Source organism: Oncorhynchus mykiss, chromosome 7 (assembly GCF_057628025.1).
Source record: "Oncorhynchus mykiss isolate SJ-2025 chromosome 7, ASM5762802v1, whole genome shotgun sequence".
NCBI lineage: Eukaryota > Metazoa > Chordata > Actinopteri > Salmoniformes > Salmonidae > Oncorhynchus > Oncorhynchus mykiss.
Genome location: NC_143028.1, coordinates 11,566,655 through 11,585,650, shown reverse-complemented (window position 1 = coordinate 11,585,650; position 18,996 = coordinate 11,566,655). Strand labels below are relative to the sequence as shown.

Sequence of the window (18,996 nt, the reverse complement as noted above, 5' to 3'; positions counted from 1 at the left end):
CTTGCCTGTTCTGCCCACTATGATTAATTTGCTACCATTGGAAACGACAGGCTCTGGTCTATCTTTGGTTAGTTATACAATTATTTGTTTTAGTCGTAAACATGGCTAGGATACTTACGAGCTCTTACTATTGCAATGAAGTGACAGTCAGATAACGTTTCAGTTCTCTAAATGTAGTCTTTGCCTCTTATTTAAATGACCTATCAAAATCAAATCAAACGTATTTACAAAGCCCTTCTTACATCAGCTGATATCTCAACGTGCTGTACAAAAACCCAGCCTAAAACCCCAAACAGCAAGCAATGCAGGTGTAGAAGCACAGTGTCAAATTAAAACTCCCTAGAAAGGCCAGAACCTAGGAAGAAACCTAGAGAGGAACCAGGCTATGAGGGGTGGCCAGTACTCTTCTAGCTGTGCCAGGTGGAGATAACGGAACATGGCCAAGACGTTCAAATGTTCATAGATGACCAGCAGGGTCAAATAATAATAATCAGTGGTTGTCAAGAGTGCCACAGCTCAGAACCTCTGGAGTACATGTCAGTTGGTTTATCATAGCTGATCATTGAGTATCTCTACCGCTCCTGCTGTCTCTAGAGTTGAAAACAGCAGGTCAGACAGGTAGCACTGACCTGTCCGGTGAACAGGTCAGGGTTCTATCAAGAACATAATGTAACCAACAGCTAAAGATACCAGAACATAATTATGATTATTATACATGATTATTCCAACAAATCTGCAGTTTCTTCTTCATAAAAGCCATTGTTGAAGGCAAACTGTTCTTTGTGGATGTCAATTGACGTAATCCTGCCACAAATGGCTTTGCTGCCACCTACTGTTTTCAGAAGACCTGCAAGCTCTGTAACCAGAGAGGAATAATCTTTGCAGTTATCATAAAATAACTAGTGACACACACATGCACACAGTCTGTCATTGGAAGGAATCAGACTTTAATTATGATCCATTTGAAAAAAGGTTTTACAAAAAGTAACATTCAAATTTTACACTTTCTTTTAAAAAAAACAATTAAAATAAGCTTTTGATACAACAAAATGATTTATCTAAAGAAAATGGCTTCTATAAACAATGTGAATAGAAGATAATATACAGGTAAGTGGACGCTAAGACATGCACATACTGACAGGAAAGATTACAATAACATTTAGAAATAATAATGGCATGATTGTTTCCTTTACAATGAGAAGCAACTAGCCTGAGAGCAGTGGAAACTTAATAGAATTAGAATGAGTAGAACAGAATATTGCGATTCAGATTCTACCCCTCACCCAGATGTGTGCATTGGATTGGTAGAAAAATGTCTGGAGGAAGTTTCCTTCCACCATAATCCACTCCATTTAAATCCATGCAGGTGAGTGAACGAGTACACACTTCAGGAGAAGGGTAGAAAATTGGACTGCACCAAATGTCTTGCAGTGGGTGCATGCTCCGGCGGCCATATTTGATGTACCATATGAAATGTTCAATGTAATGGTCAGTGAACCTCAACTGTTCCAGAAATGCAAAAATGGCAAGTTCAAAATGTTGTCACCATTTTGGGTGGGCAATTGAGAAATCGAGTCGATTTTCAGACCTGTGTCCTTTAACTAATTTTAATTCCATGGGTAGAAACCGATCTGAGATGCTTCCTTCTGACAAGTCCCAAACTAAGCTAGTCATAGAAACAGAATATAAAATGTAGCTATACAACAAAAAGTAAAAAAACTGGAAAAAAAAAAATAGTTAACTGAAGACACATTTGACTTGAGTTGGCTAGAGTGATGACCCAAACATTCTGCCGTGGGTCAACGTTTCCTTCAGGCAGATCTAGGATCAGCTTACCCCCCCAAATCCTAACCTCAAACATTAAGGGGGATAAATCCTAAACTGACCCTAGAGCTGCATGTATGGCCAACTTTTATCACCAAATCAATCCAACCGCTAATAACGCTTCACCCGAAACCACAGGGCATGTCACATGACACAAGCTTTAATAGCATGAGGTCACATCACTTTCATGGGGTACAGGGCTGGAAAAAAATCTACATGGAAATAAAAGTGTCCACACAGACATACCTTTATTGGTTAGCAAAGTTTCAATCAATCCAAACATTAATTGATCAGAACATTGTTAACAAATCAAAGGTATGTGTTGGAGAATCAGTGTGCAAGCCCAACTCTACCACTACATTACAAAGGTCTGACATTATGCAGATATTGGTTGTTATAAACGCTGTCATAGTGTTCTATAATAAAAATGTTTAAAAAAAAAAAAAGTGTTATATCATGGCTATGACAGTGTTCACAAGGTCTTAAAAGGGTGTTATGCTTGTCGCTTCAGGTGAAGAGTTAATGAAGCCACCACCTGTAGTCTCTCTCAATACACAGACACCCACACTCTCTAGAGAAAGCGACCGATGATTCAATATAATCAATTATTCAATCAGTCGCTCTAGAGAGAGGGCTACTACACTTTTCCTATTCCCTGCATCCTAACACAATTACATGATCTGCAAAAGCTTAAAAAACACATGCATCTCCAGCATTTTATACAACAGTATGATACAAAATAAGGCATTTCGTAGTGAGTATTCATGTTTGCGAGAGTGTGTGTGTCTGTGTGTGTACATAGTGACAACATTGAATGTAATTTGTTTGCCTGCCTATAAAAAGACTGCAAATAACAAACATAAAGTCATGATAACTCTTACTTAAAATATATATATATATTTGTCATATATATTTACGTATATATATTCATATATAAAAAAAATCAATAAAAAAACAAAAAACAAAGGGGGGGAGAAAAAAAGCCCACACGGTCCCTGTTTATTGGCCAGTCTATAAGCCACGTCCTCATTCCATGACCTCACCGGGCGCCACGGTGACCAGCTGCAGAGGGATCTCCTGATTGCCTAGGAGGTCGTGGCCGCCAGCAGCTGATTGAAGGATGAGGGTGGTTCCGTCTGCGGTGATGATGGTGTCGCTGGGGGGCGGAGACAATGAGGAGGAAGCCACACCTTTTTTATTCTGGTGAGTCTTTATATGTTTGGCCAGATGGTCGCTACGCATGAACCTCTTTGAACACTGTGCGCACACAAACTTCTTCTCTCCTGGACAGAGAAATGAAAGGGAGAAAAAGAGGTAGAGAGTGATGAAAGAATAAGTGTGGTAAGCGTTAAGCTTGTGTTATGTAGTGAAGATGGTGTTCGTGTGTATTCCTACCCGTGTGTGTCCGTCTGTGTCTCTGTAGCTCGTCACTCCGGGTAAACCGCTTGCCACAGAACATCCAGTTGCAGACGAAGGGCCGTTCTCCGCTGTGCCATCTGAGGTGAGCCCTGAGGTGAGAAGTCTTACCGTACACCTTCCCACAGCCCACGATGTGACAGATATGCTGCTTCTTCTTACCAAGACTCGACCCTCTGGGGAAGGGGTGATAAGAGAGAGGGTTGGGGGTCACACACAAAGTCAACTTCATGCAGTCACTGGAATTTCAATTGTGGTGGTTGAAACTGACCCTACTGAGTGTAGACCCCGGTTCAACCACATTAACCCACTGAGCTAAAGCCTAGGATCCAACGTTTTTATATACATTTGTGTTAATATATTGTTTTGTGTGTCTTTCCAACCCACCTCCCTCCAGCCTCTTTACAGTTGGGACAGGTGCAGGCGACTCTCCTCAACCTCTTGCCATCCCCGGTGGACATGTCCATGTCTTCGTCATCCATCTGGACACGCAGGTTGTTGATGTCACTGGGGTTGAGGGTGGAGTCACCACTCAGCTGCCACTCTTCAGAGTCTGGCTCCTCCTTTATCTGGATGCCTGATAGTTGTGTGTGTGTGTGTGTGTGTGTGTGTGTGTGTGTGTGTGTGTGTGTGTGTGTGTGTGTGTGTGTGTGTGAGAGAGACAAAGTAAGAAATAGAAAGATGGGGTTTGTATGTATGTATGTATGTATGTATGTGTATACGTATGCATGTTCCTACCTGCAGGACTGCCGGCCTCCTCTCCCTGTGTGTATTGTATCCCTGGCTGTCCTATAGAGTTGACTGTAACAGTCTGGAGGTTAGGCAGGGTGATGGATCCTCCCTGACCCATAGAGAGGCCCTGGACTGGGGCCAGAGTCAGCTGCTGGCCCCCCTGGGCCTGGGGGAGCTGGAGGCCCTGCAGAGACTGGACCCCTTGGACCTGAGAGGGAGTGCGTTTGAAAGAGTTACACACATGCATGATCCCACACACCTACGTATTGAAACAGATAAACACACACCCACACAACCTACCTGGAAGGTCTGCCACTGTATCTGTCCCGAAGCAGTGACTGTCTGGGCCTGGATGAGGAAGGTTCCAGGGTTGACGAGCTGGACACTCTGGAGCGTCTGCCCAGACTGGGATAGATCCTGTCCCTGGGCCCCCTGGTTGTCCCCCGACAGCTGTAGGATGGGCTGGGAGAAGGACGAGGCATTAGCGGTGGACACCTGGATGAAACAGACTTAATTCAGTCATGGTATTTTTCAGCCATGCTCTTAGAACAGTGTCCCGAGGAGAACCTACAGCAACGTACATAGTAATATGATATGACCTGCTGAAAACAAGTTAAACAAGACTAGTAACTTTTTTCCTGTATCATGGCTCACTGTAATATGACTGTTATATGTGGTGTAGGGCACTGGGAATAAAGCCTAGGGAATTATGTCATATGACTGACCTGTATTTGCTGCAGGTGGTTGTGGGAGTTGTAGTTCTCTGGGGATGCGTCTGAAACCCCGGCGGACACGGCAGTAGCTTGGGTCAGAACCCCCGTCCCGTCGATGGTCTCAGGCAGCTGGGATGATGAGGTTGTTGGCACGTAGAGGTCTGGGTTACCGTTAGCTTCACTAACTAGGGTCGCTAGCTGTTTGGCTCCACCTTCCGGCCCCTCCAGCGCCTGGCTGCCCATGATCAGCTGACCGTCGGTCGTCGTTGCTATGGGAACCGTCTGAGCACCGGCAAGCCCTAGTGATTCGAGGTCTATGCTGTTGATAGGGAGGAAAGTTATGTTACCCCCCGACAGCCCCATGGGAACCGCGCCGCTATAGGTCGTGCCCCCGGCCAATGACACGCTCTGAATCTGCTGCATATGCCCAGCCTGCGTTAGGAGGTCAGAGGTTGTCGTTGTGGCGACGCTGATTCCGATATTGCCGTGGCTACCGTCCTGGATGAGCTGGATTTGGCCCGAGCCATCGTCCAATCCCTGCGCAGAGAAGCCTGCCAGAGTTCCATCTGAGTTGTGGATCTGAGGGATGACATGGAAGAGAGAGTTCGACATTTGTGTGTAGAGAATATTGTGTGTAAGGGCTAACATGATAATCGACCTGGTAATGGACACCTGCTAACAGAGGTACACTCACACACATGCACACCTCTGTTAGCAGGTGTCCATTACCAGGTCGATTACCAGGTGCACACACTACATGGCCAAAGGTATGTGGACACCTGCTCGTCAAACATCTCATTCTAAAATCATGGGCATTAATATGGAGTGGGTTCCCCCCCTTTGCTGCTACAACAGCCTCCACTCTTCTGGGAAGGTTTTATACTAGATGTTGGAACTTTGTTGCAGTTTTAGCCATAAGAGCATTAGTGAGTCCGGGCACTGATGTTAGGCGATTAGGCCAGGCTCTCAGTCGGCGTTCCAATTCATCCCAAAGGTGTTCGATGGGGTTGAGGTCAGGGCTCTGTGCAGGCCAGTCAAGTTCTTCCACACCAATCTCAACAAATTATTTCTGCATGGATCTCACTTTGTGCACAGGGGCATTGTCATGCTGAAACAGGAAAGGGCATTCCACAAACTATTGCCACAAAGATGGAAGCACAGAATTGTCTAGAATGTCATCATATGCTGCAGCGCTGATTTCCCTTCACTGGAACTAAGAGGCCTAGCCCGAACCATGAAAAACAGCCCCAGACCATTATTCCTCCTCCTCCAAACTTTACAGTTGGCACTATGCCTTTGGGCAGGTAGTGCTTTCCTGGCATCAGTCAAACCCAGACTCGTCCGTCGGACTGCCAAATGGTGAAGCGTGATTCATCACTACAGAGAACGTGTTTCTACTGCTCCAAGGTCCAATGGCGACGAGCTTTACACCATTCCAGCTGACGCTTGGCATTGCGCATGGTGATCTTAGGCTTGTATGCAGCTGCTCGACCAAGGAAACCCATTTCATGAAGCTCCCGACGAACAGATCTTGTGCTGACGTTGCTTCCAAAGTTAGTTTGGAACTCGGTAGTGAGTGTTGCAACCAAGGACAGACGAATTTTACAGCTGACTGGGGCAACTATAGCAGGGCAGAAATTTGACGAACTGACTTGTTGGAAAGATGGCATCCTATGATGGTGCCACGTTGAAAGTCATTGAGCTCTTCACTACAGGCCATTCTACCGACAATGTTTGTCTATGGAAATTGCATGGCCGTGTGCTCGATTTTATACACCCGTCAGCAACGGGTGTGGCTGAAATAGCCAAATTCACTCATTTGAAGGGATGTCCACATACACTACATGGCCAAAAGTATCTGCGTGTGAACAGTACACTACCTGGTATTGTATGCTGGACACTCCGTTGGCTGAGCCGTCGTTGCCAGATGCTGTGACGTAGATGGGCTGACTGTCCATGTTCCCGATAGGGAGAACATACTGGCCGTTAGAGGTCATCATGCCAGAGTTAGGAATGTGGACGACTCCCTGCTGCGCATCCTTCCCTGTAGAGACCGGGGTTAACAACTCCCAACGGTCTGAACCTGTTAGCTGGATGGCGGTCATGTCTGTGGTCTGACAGAGAGAAGACACACACATTCATAAATTATTATTCAGATCCACTGTTGCGGAATGAAAAAAGCTGATCTAGTTACAGATATGTAGAAGGCACTGGTCATAAGTCTTACGCGCTTGCATTGTAGTTCACAAAGAATATGAAGCAAAATATTAATTTGGAAATGACATTTCTGTACTATCTGAGACGAGAGCTAGAGGTACAGAGACAGATATCAGGGTGTAGGCTCCACACTGTGAATAGGGCAAAATGACGTGCAGTATAGTTTGTTATCACAATACAGTGTCAGTAGACAAGACAATTATTGTGGATCTTGTTAAAATAGATACCTATAATATAGGATTTGATATCTGCAACAGTGGACTAGTAATACAGTAGTATCAAGACATTTCCCTTAATAAGGCAAAAATGTCACAACATGAGAAATCAACCATTAACCTAAATATTTCTGAATCCGCTATACAGACTTTGGCTTAGCTAGGTGGTTTGATAAGAAAGGATCCAAACTTCCTCAAGCATGTGACGCACCTACCATATTCAGCGCCTATTGACGAAGGTACAGTATATTCTGACGAGCCCTAAACATCAACATGCATCGCTTGTGGTACGTTTTTGGAAACATAAGGAAGGTGCAGTATCTTTCATATCAGGAAGACTTTTTTTATTTATGGTTTTAAACAAAAAGGTTAAATTACTACACACATTTTTATAGGATTAGTGTTCCCACACGGTCAGTTCTCCATGTTATACATCGCTTGTTTACAAAGACAGAAGAGACATTGGCGGCCACCGGCGCTAATTAGCGAGCTCCCGAACACGCGTGTGCGCACAACTGGGGATGAAGTGTAGTTCATCAACTGGAGGCACACAGCTTGTCGATCTGTGCAAAACGGCTACAGTTAGTATATTTTTTTATTATTTGAAAGATATCTTTAATATCAGCTGGAAATTAAGGCGGATATCAGCGTATGTTTTGAAAACCACTTTGAAAGCAATGATTGGCGTTTCTAAATGTTAAAACACAGCTTCGGAATTGTGGAGCCAAATGTGGGCGAAAGTAATAGCTGAACAGCCTACATAGGGAGAATGGTTTTTCGAGAGCTAGTCACCACAACTAGACAAATCATCGAAGACTCCCTTCTATCATCCAACGAAGACAGCTAGTATGGCTAGACAAAATACGTAATCGCTACAGCATGGGCGTGGGGAGATCTTTTGTAGTCGGGTGCAGATTCCCACATTCTCTGTTCGGTTTCCCCACTCACCCCTCCTTTCCCCACTGTACCCCTCTAGCCCCAGGTAGACGAGCTAAATATCGGCGACCTGACCAAGTGACGGGCTGTGTCCTACCCACTATGGGCGGGTTCTAGAGGGGTAAAGTGGGTGGCCGTTATAGCGGGGAACACAGCGGCGGAAGTATACTAGCTTTACACCCCCTGCAACATTTAAAACGTGTGAACTTCTAGCTAGCTAAAAACACCACACAGTAGTAGCTCGGAGGAGTCGAAATACGAGATAGAAAATGTTGGGGTACCTGGTTTTCCGAGGCTCCGCCGTGCTGTAGGAATTCGCTTTGACTGCCTTCCACGTCCGCGGTAGCCATTTCCTCTTGTTTCAAATGTTGCTCTGGCGCTAGCATGGAGAGAAAGGAAAATTTAGCAAAACACTAAATTTCTCACAGGTTTCTGCTCCCAAAAGGCTGCAAAGAGACAACAAACTTCGGTCGATGAAGAATAAACGGCAAACCTTAACTTTGCGACAAGGTTTCAATGCGGATTTCGACACAGATTGAATGTTTACTTTTGTTAACTAGCTAACTACCTAGCATAGGTCTCCTGCAAAAGATTAAAAGACGTAGTTAGCCTGCCTTGCTATCGGTTGTAACGTACAAACTCACCGGTTGGTTGATGGGTTAAATGTTATGTACCAGTCATATCGTGAATGGTAATAATCGAAAGATTATCTGATCAACTAAACTCCGAACATGATTATCTTTTATCAAAGGCGGGCTTGTGTTGATCGGTGAATTCGGGTCGATTTTTTTCTATTTTGATTGACAGTGAGGGAAACACAAAAAGGGGGGCGCTAGCAACGTAACAGGAAGTCCCGCCGTTCTTCTCAAAATTGATTGGTTAACTCTGTGGTTTGGTGAGAATTCTATGACCAAGCGATATGTCCGTCATTTTATGGGATATCTGTTTCCTGTTTGTTTTTAGACAAGAACCTCATATCTGGGAATCTATGGTTGAAATTGAAGAGCAGGAAGTGTTGGGAAAATGGCAAATGTAATTGCAGCAATATTTATTTTCGTATTAATGTATCCGCATATTCACCTTGTTACACTACTTGGTTAGCTGGCTAACATTGCAACTAAGCTCTGTTATATTTAAGTGCAGTGATCGTGAACATTTTGGCTACATTGTTCTGTGAGGCTGCCAGCCAGATGTTGCTCATTGCCTTTGCTTTTTGTAAGGAACTGCTTCAGTTATGCTGAAAATGTTCGTCTATGCGCTGGGAAATAGTCATTGCAACATGGAATATTTTTTTGCATGAACCACGACGCAGACTAGTATGCACAGAACCTGTCACTGTGCATGTCATTTATTTTGCAGTATCAGCATGTTCCCCCAGGCTGTTACAAGCATCCCATCCATTTCAAAATACATACTCTGGTTCAACACGCACATGAACACCCATCAATTAAAACACATTTGAACACAAACGGAATCTGTTGTCTTGTTTTATTGAGTGTATTGTTGACCCATATTGTGGTTGCAGTACATGCGTTTCCATGAAAATGCTTGTCAGACCCGGGCCCAGTTGCACAAAACTCATAATTTCCCCTTGCCTAAGGGAATTGGAGTGTTACATAGAGTCCCTCAAACGCTTTCCTTAGGTAAGGGCATACTTAGATTGGTTTTATGGTCGTTTGAAGGCATGTACTATATGGCAGAAATTGTCTGGGTACCATGGAGACAACCTAATTCACTGACAGTCTGAGATTGCGTTTTTTGGGAAGGAGATTAAACTAAAACTTCTACATTCAATACATGATAAAGACATTGATTCAGAAGATAACGTTTATTTTAGTAACTTTTTACTCAACTTCTATTCATTTCTAGCACGTCAAGCTAATTTATAGAGAAGGTAGCTTGTTTGCCAGCTAGCTGTGTAGCCATGGATTGTGCACCTTCCATTGTTTAGCTAAGTAGCAAGCTAGCTCGTTGATGTTTTCCTTTTGTAACCAGAGCAAATGAAAGCAATAGTCTCCTCCACAAATATGAACGTGGTCAGGGGTGTCAGAAGACTGATTTATATCTTCCTCTTATTCACAATGTGGCTGCAATGTCTTGTGTGAGGTGGGCAAAGATATAGATTTAATATAATAGTGTATTGGTAGGTGCGATAATCAGGGTCCCAAGCTAAAAGTCACGTTGGTGGTTTCTGGTCAGGCACGGTCAGAGATGCCTACTTTACTTAAAATAATAATAATGGTCCCTCCATGTTCCGATCAGTCCTGACTAGGGCCCAGAGTTTTTCCTGATAAAATAACCTGACCAGAAAACACGTTAGGACCTGGTCAGGACCTCAATGGTTACAGTGTGCACTCAATTTTCATCCTACCATACATAGAATTAGAATGATTAATTCTTATCTTCTCATTCATAATACCAGGGAGAGGGGAGAAAAATCAACAGACACTGCGGCCCTCGAGGACAAATTGAGACGGGACACAAAAACCCTATGTTATTGTACTGGTCGCATTGGTCCCATCACTTCTTCGCTGCCTTGGGTGCATTGGGTGTGTTGAATTTGAAAAATATAATGTCTCCGTCCTCCACGATGTAGTTCCTGCCCAGCTGCCTGTACTTCCCAGCAGCCTATGGGACAAATCAAACCAGAAAAACTTCATTTACATTATACAATGTAATTTAGCAAGATAAGTTAATGTCACGTGCACAAGTACAGTGAAATGCCTTTCTTGCAAACTAAACCCAACAATGCAGTGATCAATATCAATGTAGCACTAACAAATAAAGGTAGAACAAATACAAATAAGAACACAAGAAAGTAAGAAGCTATATACAGGGTCAGTTCCAATACCATACTTACAATGTGCAGGGAAACTGGAGCGATAGAGGTAGATAAGTTTATGGGTAAGGTGACTAGGCATCAGGATGTATGATAGAGTAGCAGCAGCATAAATTAATATTATATTTGAGTGTGTATAAAGTCAGTATAAAAATGTGTGTGAATGTTGTATGTTGGAGTGTCAGTGTGCGTGAGTATGTAGAGTCCTGAGAGTGTGCATAGGAATAAATACAAGGGTGCCTACTTCACAACTACGCATGTGTGTGGACCATTAAGTCCTTAGTGACTTGGACCCTGAGGAACTTGAAGCTCTTGACCCGCTCCACTGCAGCCCTGTCGATGGGGGCATACTTGCGCTCGAGTCAGAATAACATTTGTTGTTGATGAAGAGGCACACCTCTCCCCCTATCAATTTTCCTGAATCTACTGTCCTGTCCTCTCTGCGAATGGAGAATTAATTGAGTTGGATAGCCATGCCCCCCATGGCTATCCAACTCAATTAATTAATTAATTAATCTTGTCCAAAAAGCAATGTTTCAGAAAAGTAGAGAATATTGCAGTTACAAGAGACTCGTTGGTAGCAAATCCGCAATCAAAATGTCATTCATTTTATTATCAAGTGACTGTACATTGGCCAACAGAATAGAGGGAAGAGGTGGCCGCTTTTCCTTTCGCCTTAATCCCAACCAGGATTCCCCCTCTGTAAAGCCGACATTGCCTCTTGGATACCCGGACAATTGGGGCAGAATTACATTAAGAGCCCACAAAGTTGAAGCCGGAATTGGGCTAAGTAACTGCTGATATGATGTTCAAAAGTTATTGTCGGTTAAAAGAAATGACAACGGATACATTGTGAAAATAAAGGAAAAATAAACGTCAATAGTCACAAAATAACAAAGTTGGGTCAGAGCTCGCAAAACGGAGGCCATCCAGTACAGTGCCATCTTTATCAGATGGTCTTATCCAGATAAGATTAGACAAAAAAAAACTTTTGACAAGTACTTATGGTATGCCATCACACACACCTTGACAGCATTCTCGGTGCCCTCTTCTTTGAAGTCCTGGAACTTCATGACCTCTGCCATGATGAAACCTTTCTCAAAGTCAGTGTGGATCTTCCCTGCCGCCTGGGGCGCCTTGCTGCCTTTCTGTAGGACAGAGAGGAGTAATACATAACGCTGTGATAGTCACACCCACACCTCATTGTGGGAGAGATAACCAAACTGTGTCTCTTACCCTGACAGTCCACGCTCTAACCTCGTCTGGTCCCGCTGTGAAGAAATATTCCAACTGCAGAGCTGCATAGCCCGTCTTAATGATCTTAGTCAGTACACTGCAATACACACACATACACAGTTAATAAGTTAACCGCTTGCAATATCATAAAATGTGTTCATTGTGTGTTTGATCTGTCCGTGTGTGTACCTCTGAGTCTTCGCCTCCTCACAGTATTTGTCCTTCTCCTCGTCGGTCATGTCCTGTAGTTTGGCCTCAAGACCTCCACTCACTGGTATGACCATAGCCCCTGGGTCATGGGCATCGACCCACTCCTTAATCTTAATCAGCCTGGGAGAGAATGCATATTTAAGAGAAAACAATCCTATGTATATACATAGAGAAAAGATCCTCTACATTAGAAAAATAAAGTTGATTTTTGATTGAAGTTGCTCTTTAATAAACCAAACAGTCAGGGTTTTTTGCACATACAAAACTGTCAGTGTTTATTTTGCACAAAATGCCACAATCACAAAATAAACCCCTATTGCAAGTAAAGTTCAGACCCTCAACAAGTAGCATTTCAGCTCCTCAGATAATGGTTGCCAGGCATCACAACCCAAATAACGTAAGATTTAGAAAGCAGGAATAAGGAATTAAGAAAGAGAACCCACTGACCACTTGTTCTTTTTCCTGATGTAGTCCTTCTCTGAGAGGTTGACCAGGTAGATCATGGGCTTGGACGTGAGGAACAGGTATTTGTTCAGCACATCTATCTGCATAAACACACACACACACACACACTGGATTAGATGTGTGTGTGCTGGTATACAGGCCCCTGCAACTAATGGTACTCTGCCCTCTGTCTTTTGTGAGCACACACACATAGTCATACCTCCTTCTCGTTCCAGTCATTGTAGAAGCGGACATGTTTCTTCTCCTCGGAAATCCAGTTCTTTACCTTCAACATGATGTCCTGAGTGAGGGATGAGGGAAGAAGGGAACAAGAGAAGGGAATGAAAGGAGAGAACATGAGTAAACAAATGCTGAATTCTGATTTTATCTGTGGCCCCTTCTCCCTAGGCACGCCTGTGGGTCTCAAAATATCTACGAGAGGGCATGGAAAAGTGTTTCAAGTGCTTGAATCAAGCCCACTCACACAGCTTCAGACCTCAGTCTCAGACCCAATAGGGCACTCATCAACCACCCCCCACACACACACACTCTACTCACGTATTCAGGTTTGAGTTTCTTGTCTCCTCCTCTGACAGCGGTCTTCTCCAACTTATCTATGATTGGTCCAAGAGACTCCTCATCTTTCAGCCGTAGCTCCTCATGGATTATCTCAATGTCCCTCACTGGGTCCACGTTACCCTCCACATGGATGATGTCCTCATCCTCAAATGCACCTACACACACAAACACTCAATTATGTCCAGGTTACGCCATGGTGCTAGACTTCACAAAGCTGATAAAATAGGAATTGAGTATATTGTTGTTGTTGTGCACATCTGAACTGTGCTAGCATTGAGTAGGTGTGAGTGTCCTATTGATTAGAATGGAAGCTTCCCATGCTTGCAGTTTTAATGCGAAATGTATACCAGGATTACAGTGTGTGATTGAGTGCATGTGTGTGAGTGCGTTTCTGCGAGTGTGTGTTAAACTCACGTGTCATGTGGAAGATGCCGTCGCAGGCACTAATGTGAGACAGGAAGGCGTTGCCCAGTCCTTGTCCAGCATGAGCACCTTTCACCAGCCCAGCTATGTCCACCACATTCAGAAACGCTGGGACTTTACTGTCCAATGAGAAAGAGACTGAGAAGTTACACACAAACTTGATGTACAGAGTGTTTACTCATACACACATTTCCAAGGCTTGTGGAAGGTGCAGAAGTAGTTGTAACGTTCTACATGAATGTGCACTCTGCTCACACACACAACCCTACCTGAGGGGCTTGTGGAAGGTGCAGAGGTAGTCATAGCGTTCGTCAGGGATGGGTACTCTGCTCTCGTTGGGGTCGATAGTGCAGAAGGGGAAATTCTCTGCTGCGGCCTGGCTCTTGGTCAGCACATTGAAGAATGTTGACTTCCTGTAGACAAAAATTACGAGACAAAGTCTGTCACTATTCTACAGCCCAAGACATCTGTATGGTAGGGTCTACTGAACAACAAAAGCAGATACATTTGTCTGAATTGCACTGTAGTGACATGCAGCCACCACAGTTGCTGGAAAGCCAGAACAGTACAGGTTGGGTCGGAAACTTTCCTGTAAATTTCCGGAAATTGTCCATGGGAAATTAAGCCTGGGAATTTGGGGAATTTGAACTACATCATCATTTAACTACATGACCTAGAGCCAAACCCAATGACTCCAGGTTATCTATAAGTCTTTGCTAGGTAAAGCCCCGCCTTATCTCAGCTCACTGGTCACCATAGCAGCATCCACCTGTAGCACACGCTCCAGCAGGTATATTTCACTGGTCACCCCCAAAACCAATTCCTCTTTGGCCACCTTTCCTTCCAGTTCTCTGCTGCCAATGACTGGAACTGCAAAAATCCCTGAAGCTGGAGACTCACATCTCCCTCACTAGCTTTAAGCACCAGCTGTCAGAGCAACTCACAGATCACTGCACCTGTACATAGCCCATCTGTAAATAGCCCATCCAACTACGTCATCCCCATACTGTTATTTATTTTGCCCATTTGCACCCCAGTACCTCTACTTGCACATTCAACTTTTGCACATCTATCTCTCCTGTGTTTAATTGCTAAATTGTAATTATTTCACCACTATGGCCTATTTATTGCCTTACCTCCTTACTTAATTTGCACACACTGTATATAGACTTTTCTATTGTGTTATTGACTGTACGTTTGTTTATTCCATGTGTAACTCTGTGTTGTTGTTTGTGTTGCACTGCTTTGCTTTATTTTGACTAGGTTGCAGTTGCAAATGAGAACTTGTTCTCAACTGGCCTACCTGTTTAAATAATTTAATAATAATTAATTAATTAATTAATAATTTAATAATTTGCAATTTTGTCTACTTATGATAAGGTAAAGGGTGTATGTTTCTGTCTCCATATGATATGGTAAATATATCCAATGAAAAAACATCTACATTTAAATTGTATTAATATTAATTTGCATTCATTTCCATTAATTCCCCTACTTAGTACCCTCATGTATTCCCTGTTTACTCCCGACTGCGTGGCCAAACACGACTCCAACACCATCATTAAGTTTGCTGACGACACAACAGTGGTAGGCCTGATCACCGACAACAGCCTATAGCCTATAGGTAGTCAGAGAACTGGCAGTGTGGTGCCAGGACAACAAACTCTCCCTAAATGTGAGCAAGACAAAGGAGCTGATCGTGGACTACAGGAAAAGGTGGGTGGGTTGAGAGTTAAGTTCCTGGGTGGCCACATCACCAACAAACTATCATGGTCCAAACACACCAAGACAGTCGTGAAGAAGGCACCACATAACCTTTTCCCCCTCAGGAGACTGAAAAGATTTGGCATGGGTCCCCAGATCCTCACAAGGTTCTATAGCTGCACCATCGAGAGCATCTTGACCGGTTGCATCACCGCCTGGTATGGCAACTGCTCGGCATCTGACAGTAAGGTGCTACATAGGGTAGTGTGAACAGCCCAGTACATCACTGGGGCCAAGCTGCCTGCCATCCAGGACCTATATAATAGGCGGTGTCAGAGGAAGGACAGAAAATTGGCAGAGACTCCAGTCAGCCAAGTTATAGACTTTTCTCTGCTACCGCACTGCAAGCGGTACCGGAACGCCAAGTCACGGACCAAAAGGCTCCTCAACAGCTACTCGCTGTTTGTTTGTTACCTATGCATAGTCACTTTACCACAACCTACATGTACAGATTACCTCAACTAGCCTGTACCCCCGCACACTGACTTGGTGCCCTGTATATAGCCTAGTTATTGTAATTCTTATTGTGTTACTTTTCTTATAACTTTTTTTTTTTGCTTACTTGGTAAATATTTTCTTCTTGAACAACACTGTTGGTTAAGGGCTTGTAAGTAAGTATTTCACGGTAAAGTCTACACATGTTGTATTCGGCACATGTAGCAAATAAAGTTTGATTTGATTTTCCCACAGAAAGTCTCCATCTCTGAATATTCCCCAAAATGTGCAATCCTAGTTGGCCCTATAGTGTGAATTGTACTAATGATTCTCCAACGCCCTACCTTTACAACTATGGGAAACTACTAAATTGTAGTCATGTCCATACCCAACATTCGGCAATCCCACAATCCCAATCTTCAAAGAAGTCCCGAAGCGTCCAATCAGCGGCGGTTGTTTTGGTCCTTCTCCCTTCTTTGGAGGCATCTGCAACAGCAACAAAACATTTAGAAACAGAAATTAAACACTTCATGCTCTTGAACCAAACAACTAAATTATGGGACATGCTTAATATCAACATTACATTTTTACATGGCTGACAACTCTCTCATACCCCAGGGGTCAATTTCAGAAACCGTGTGCATATTGTTCCCTTTTACTCTGACAACGACATGTAATCAGTACAAAAACTAGTGACAATGGTTTACTACACTACCAAGGCTGGGTTCGCATAACATGCAAGGCTGGGTTTGCAATGCCACACAGTTGCCTTGAATTAGACCACATCGTGCGTAGTTGCGTCTGGAATACTGCTGGCAAAGAGTACAGACAGCAATCTATACCCTGCGATGACTTGTCACATAGTTACCTAGCTGACAGTTATTTATCTCGGATAACTTCCCGGTTTCATATCGCTGACTCAACGCCTACTAGCTACTCAAGTTGACACAAACGACAACCTAATTTGAAAAGACAGACTTGCCAGTTGGCACAGCTAACCAACTGCATAGCTAGAAGACAGCTAACTAGCAAACAGGCTAAAACACATGTGGAGAAGCTAGCTAGCTAGCTAGCTAGTAAGGAACGGTCCCATTCATTCTGCTTGTCAGCATGCTAGCTAGCCAACTAGCTAGCTATGTCAAGTAACGTTATTGTTTATTAAAATAAAACGAAACATATCGCAAGGACGAATATATAACCAAACAAGCATGTCTTTAACGAGCTATATGTTCATATCACCTTGATTCGGTTTATTTTTGTTCGGCTATCTACGAAAATAGATTTGGTTGGAATATGTTCACACTGCTCCACATCTAGCGAAACTAGAAAAGGGTCGTCACTAGTTCCCACAGCCACGAAGTCATAACCCCTCCTAATTGTTCAATGAATTTCCTTAAAATGTGATTTTCAACCTAACCTTATCAGTGTCGTTAACCTTATGCCTAAACTTAAATTAAGACCAAAAATACATTTTTTGTTTTCATTCTTTTTTTTTAACAATATGGCCAATTTCCACTTTGTGGCTGTGCTATATAATGAAACCCTAGAAAAGAGACAGCATATCGGAAGTGTTTTGTGTCTCAGCATTCTCATTGGACGAAACCTTATACCACGTAAAGCGCTGCACGTTTGCAGTGTGACGTAATTGATTCAATATCGATCAGCCCGCGCGGTGGCGGTAATGCAATGTAATATTGGATGCCAACCGCCGCTAAACCCCAACGAAGAAGAAGATCACCCCGAGCGGTTTCCACCATTGACACCCAAACGAGGCCAGATATACCTAATCTATTTCACTTGCTTTGGCAACGTAAACATGTTTCCCATGCCAATAAAGCCCTTTGAATTGAATTTATCCTTTTGAGGAGATGGGGAAATGGGAGTGAATGGCGCTAGCTCAGAAACCCAACCTTAGCTAAGCAACCGCTTGACGTAGCATGACAACGTGAACGCGATTGGTCAACAGTCTGCTGGGTGGGGCGTTAAACGTTCCCCCATTAATTGGCCAATGGCATTCCTACCTCTTCCTTTCTCTAATATTAAATTAAATTCTAAAGGCTTTATTGGCATAGGAAACAAATGTTTACATTGCGAAAGCAAGTGAAATAGACAAACAAAAGTGAAAAAAACAAAACATGAACAGTAAACAGTCACACAATTTTAAAAGGAATAGAGACATTTAAAATGTCATATTATGGCTATGTACACTGTTGTAACGATGTGCAAATAGTTACATTACAAAAGGGCAAAGAAATAAACATATATCTGACAAGGCTTTCTGAAGGTTTCGGCGCCTAAAAACGGTTCATTCATCTGAGCGTCATTATCTGTTCACAATGAACATTAGGGACATCTGCTGGTCAACGATAAATAGCACCGTGTGATTATCATATTGACATTTTCTATCTCCACTGTTAATCAGAACTCCGTTGCGCAGCGGTAAATTATTGGCTTTAGTGACCTAAAGTCAGTTGGAATACAAGGTTCGCATTTTACATCATGCTTCCCTTCAAGTTTACTATATTGAACAAAAACATAAACGCAACATGCAACAATTTCAAATATTTTACTGAGTTACAGGTCATATGAGGAAATCCGTCAAATGAAATAAATGAATTGTGCCCTAATCTATGGATTTCATGACTGGGATACCAAAATGCATCTGTTGGTCACAGATTTTTTTTTCTTTTGGAAAAGTTTTATTAACACATTTCCTTTAAAAACAGCTCATACATTTTTTGCATCATTTCATACACATAAAAACGGCAACAAACCATAAAACACAGCATTTGAAAGTTACATTTCAATTTGTTAAAAAGTACATGTTGTTAAAATCAATGAAACCAACCATGAATAAAAAGTACTTTCCTTGTAAACATCACATCTGTAAAAGCCATTTAAAATGTGTACTAATGATCTAACAAAGGTACAACATTTTTAAGACATGAAAAACATGTTAAAAAGTCACTTTGTTAAAAAGCTGTTTTCGGGCCCTTGTACAGGAGCGGGGTGA

General features: G+C 43.0%; 2 protein-coding genes across 5 annotated transcripts; both read right to left on the bottom strand.

The window, feature by feature from the left end:
• Positions 1–930: 930 nt before the first annotated feature.
• LOC110528869 (transcription factor Sp3) lies at positions 931–8,908 on the bottom strand. Of its 4 annotated transcripts, none has more exons than XM_021611036.3 (9): positions 8,698–8,908; positions 8,335–8,432; positions 6,566–6,799; positions 4,698–5,264; positions 4,273–4,467; positions 3,979–4,180; positions 3,628–3,817; positions 3,220–3,416; positions 931–3,107 (listed from the first exon to the last, which is right to left on the bottom strand). In XM_021611036.3, the coding sequence occupies exons 2-9, from the start codon at positions 8,401–8,403 to the stop codon at positions 2,851–2,853; spliced, it is 1,911 nt and encodes a 636-aa protein (XP_021466711.1). In that variant the 5' UTR covers positions 8,404–8,432; positions 8,698–8,908; the 3' UTR covers positions 931–2,850. The 4 variants fall into 4 exon arrangements, with proteins under 4 accessions (XP_021466711.1, XP_090096404.1, XP_090096402.1 ...); XM_090240278.1 differs by having other exon boundaries at positions 4,273–4,434; XM_090240276.1 differs by lacking the exon at positions 8,698–8,908 and having other exon boundaries at positions 8,335–8,439.
• Positions 8,909–9,524: 616 nt separating this feature from the next.
• Positions 9,525–17,563, bottom strand: LOC110528883 (obg-like ATPase 1). Its single transcript, XM_021611057.3, has 11 exons — positions 17,223–17,563; positions 16,372–16,469; positions 14,054–14,197; positions 13,776–13,903; positions 13,341–13,516; positions 13,003–13,083; positions 12,786–12,883; positions 12,318–12,458; positions 12,129–12,225; positions 11,918–12,040; positions 9,525–10,681 (listed from the first exon to the last, which is right to left on the bottom strand). Exons 2-11 carry the CDS (start codon positions 16,467–16,469, stop codon positions 10,574–10,576), a joined length of 1,194 nt encoding a protein of 397 aa, XP_021466732.2. The 5' UTR covers positions 17,223–17,563; the 3' UTR covers positions 9,525–10,573.
• Between the last annotated feature and the right edge of the window lie 1,433 nt (positions 17,564–18,996).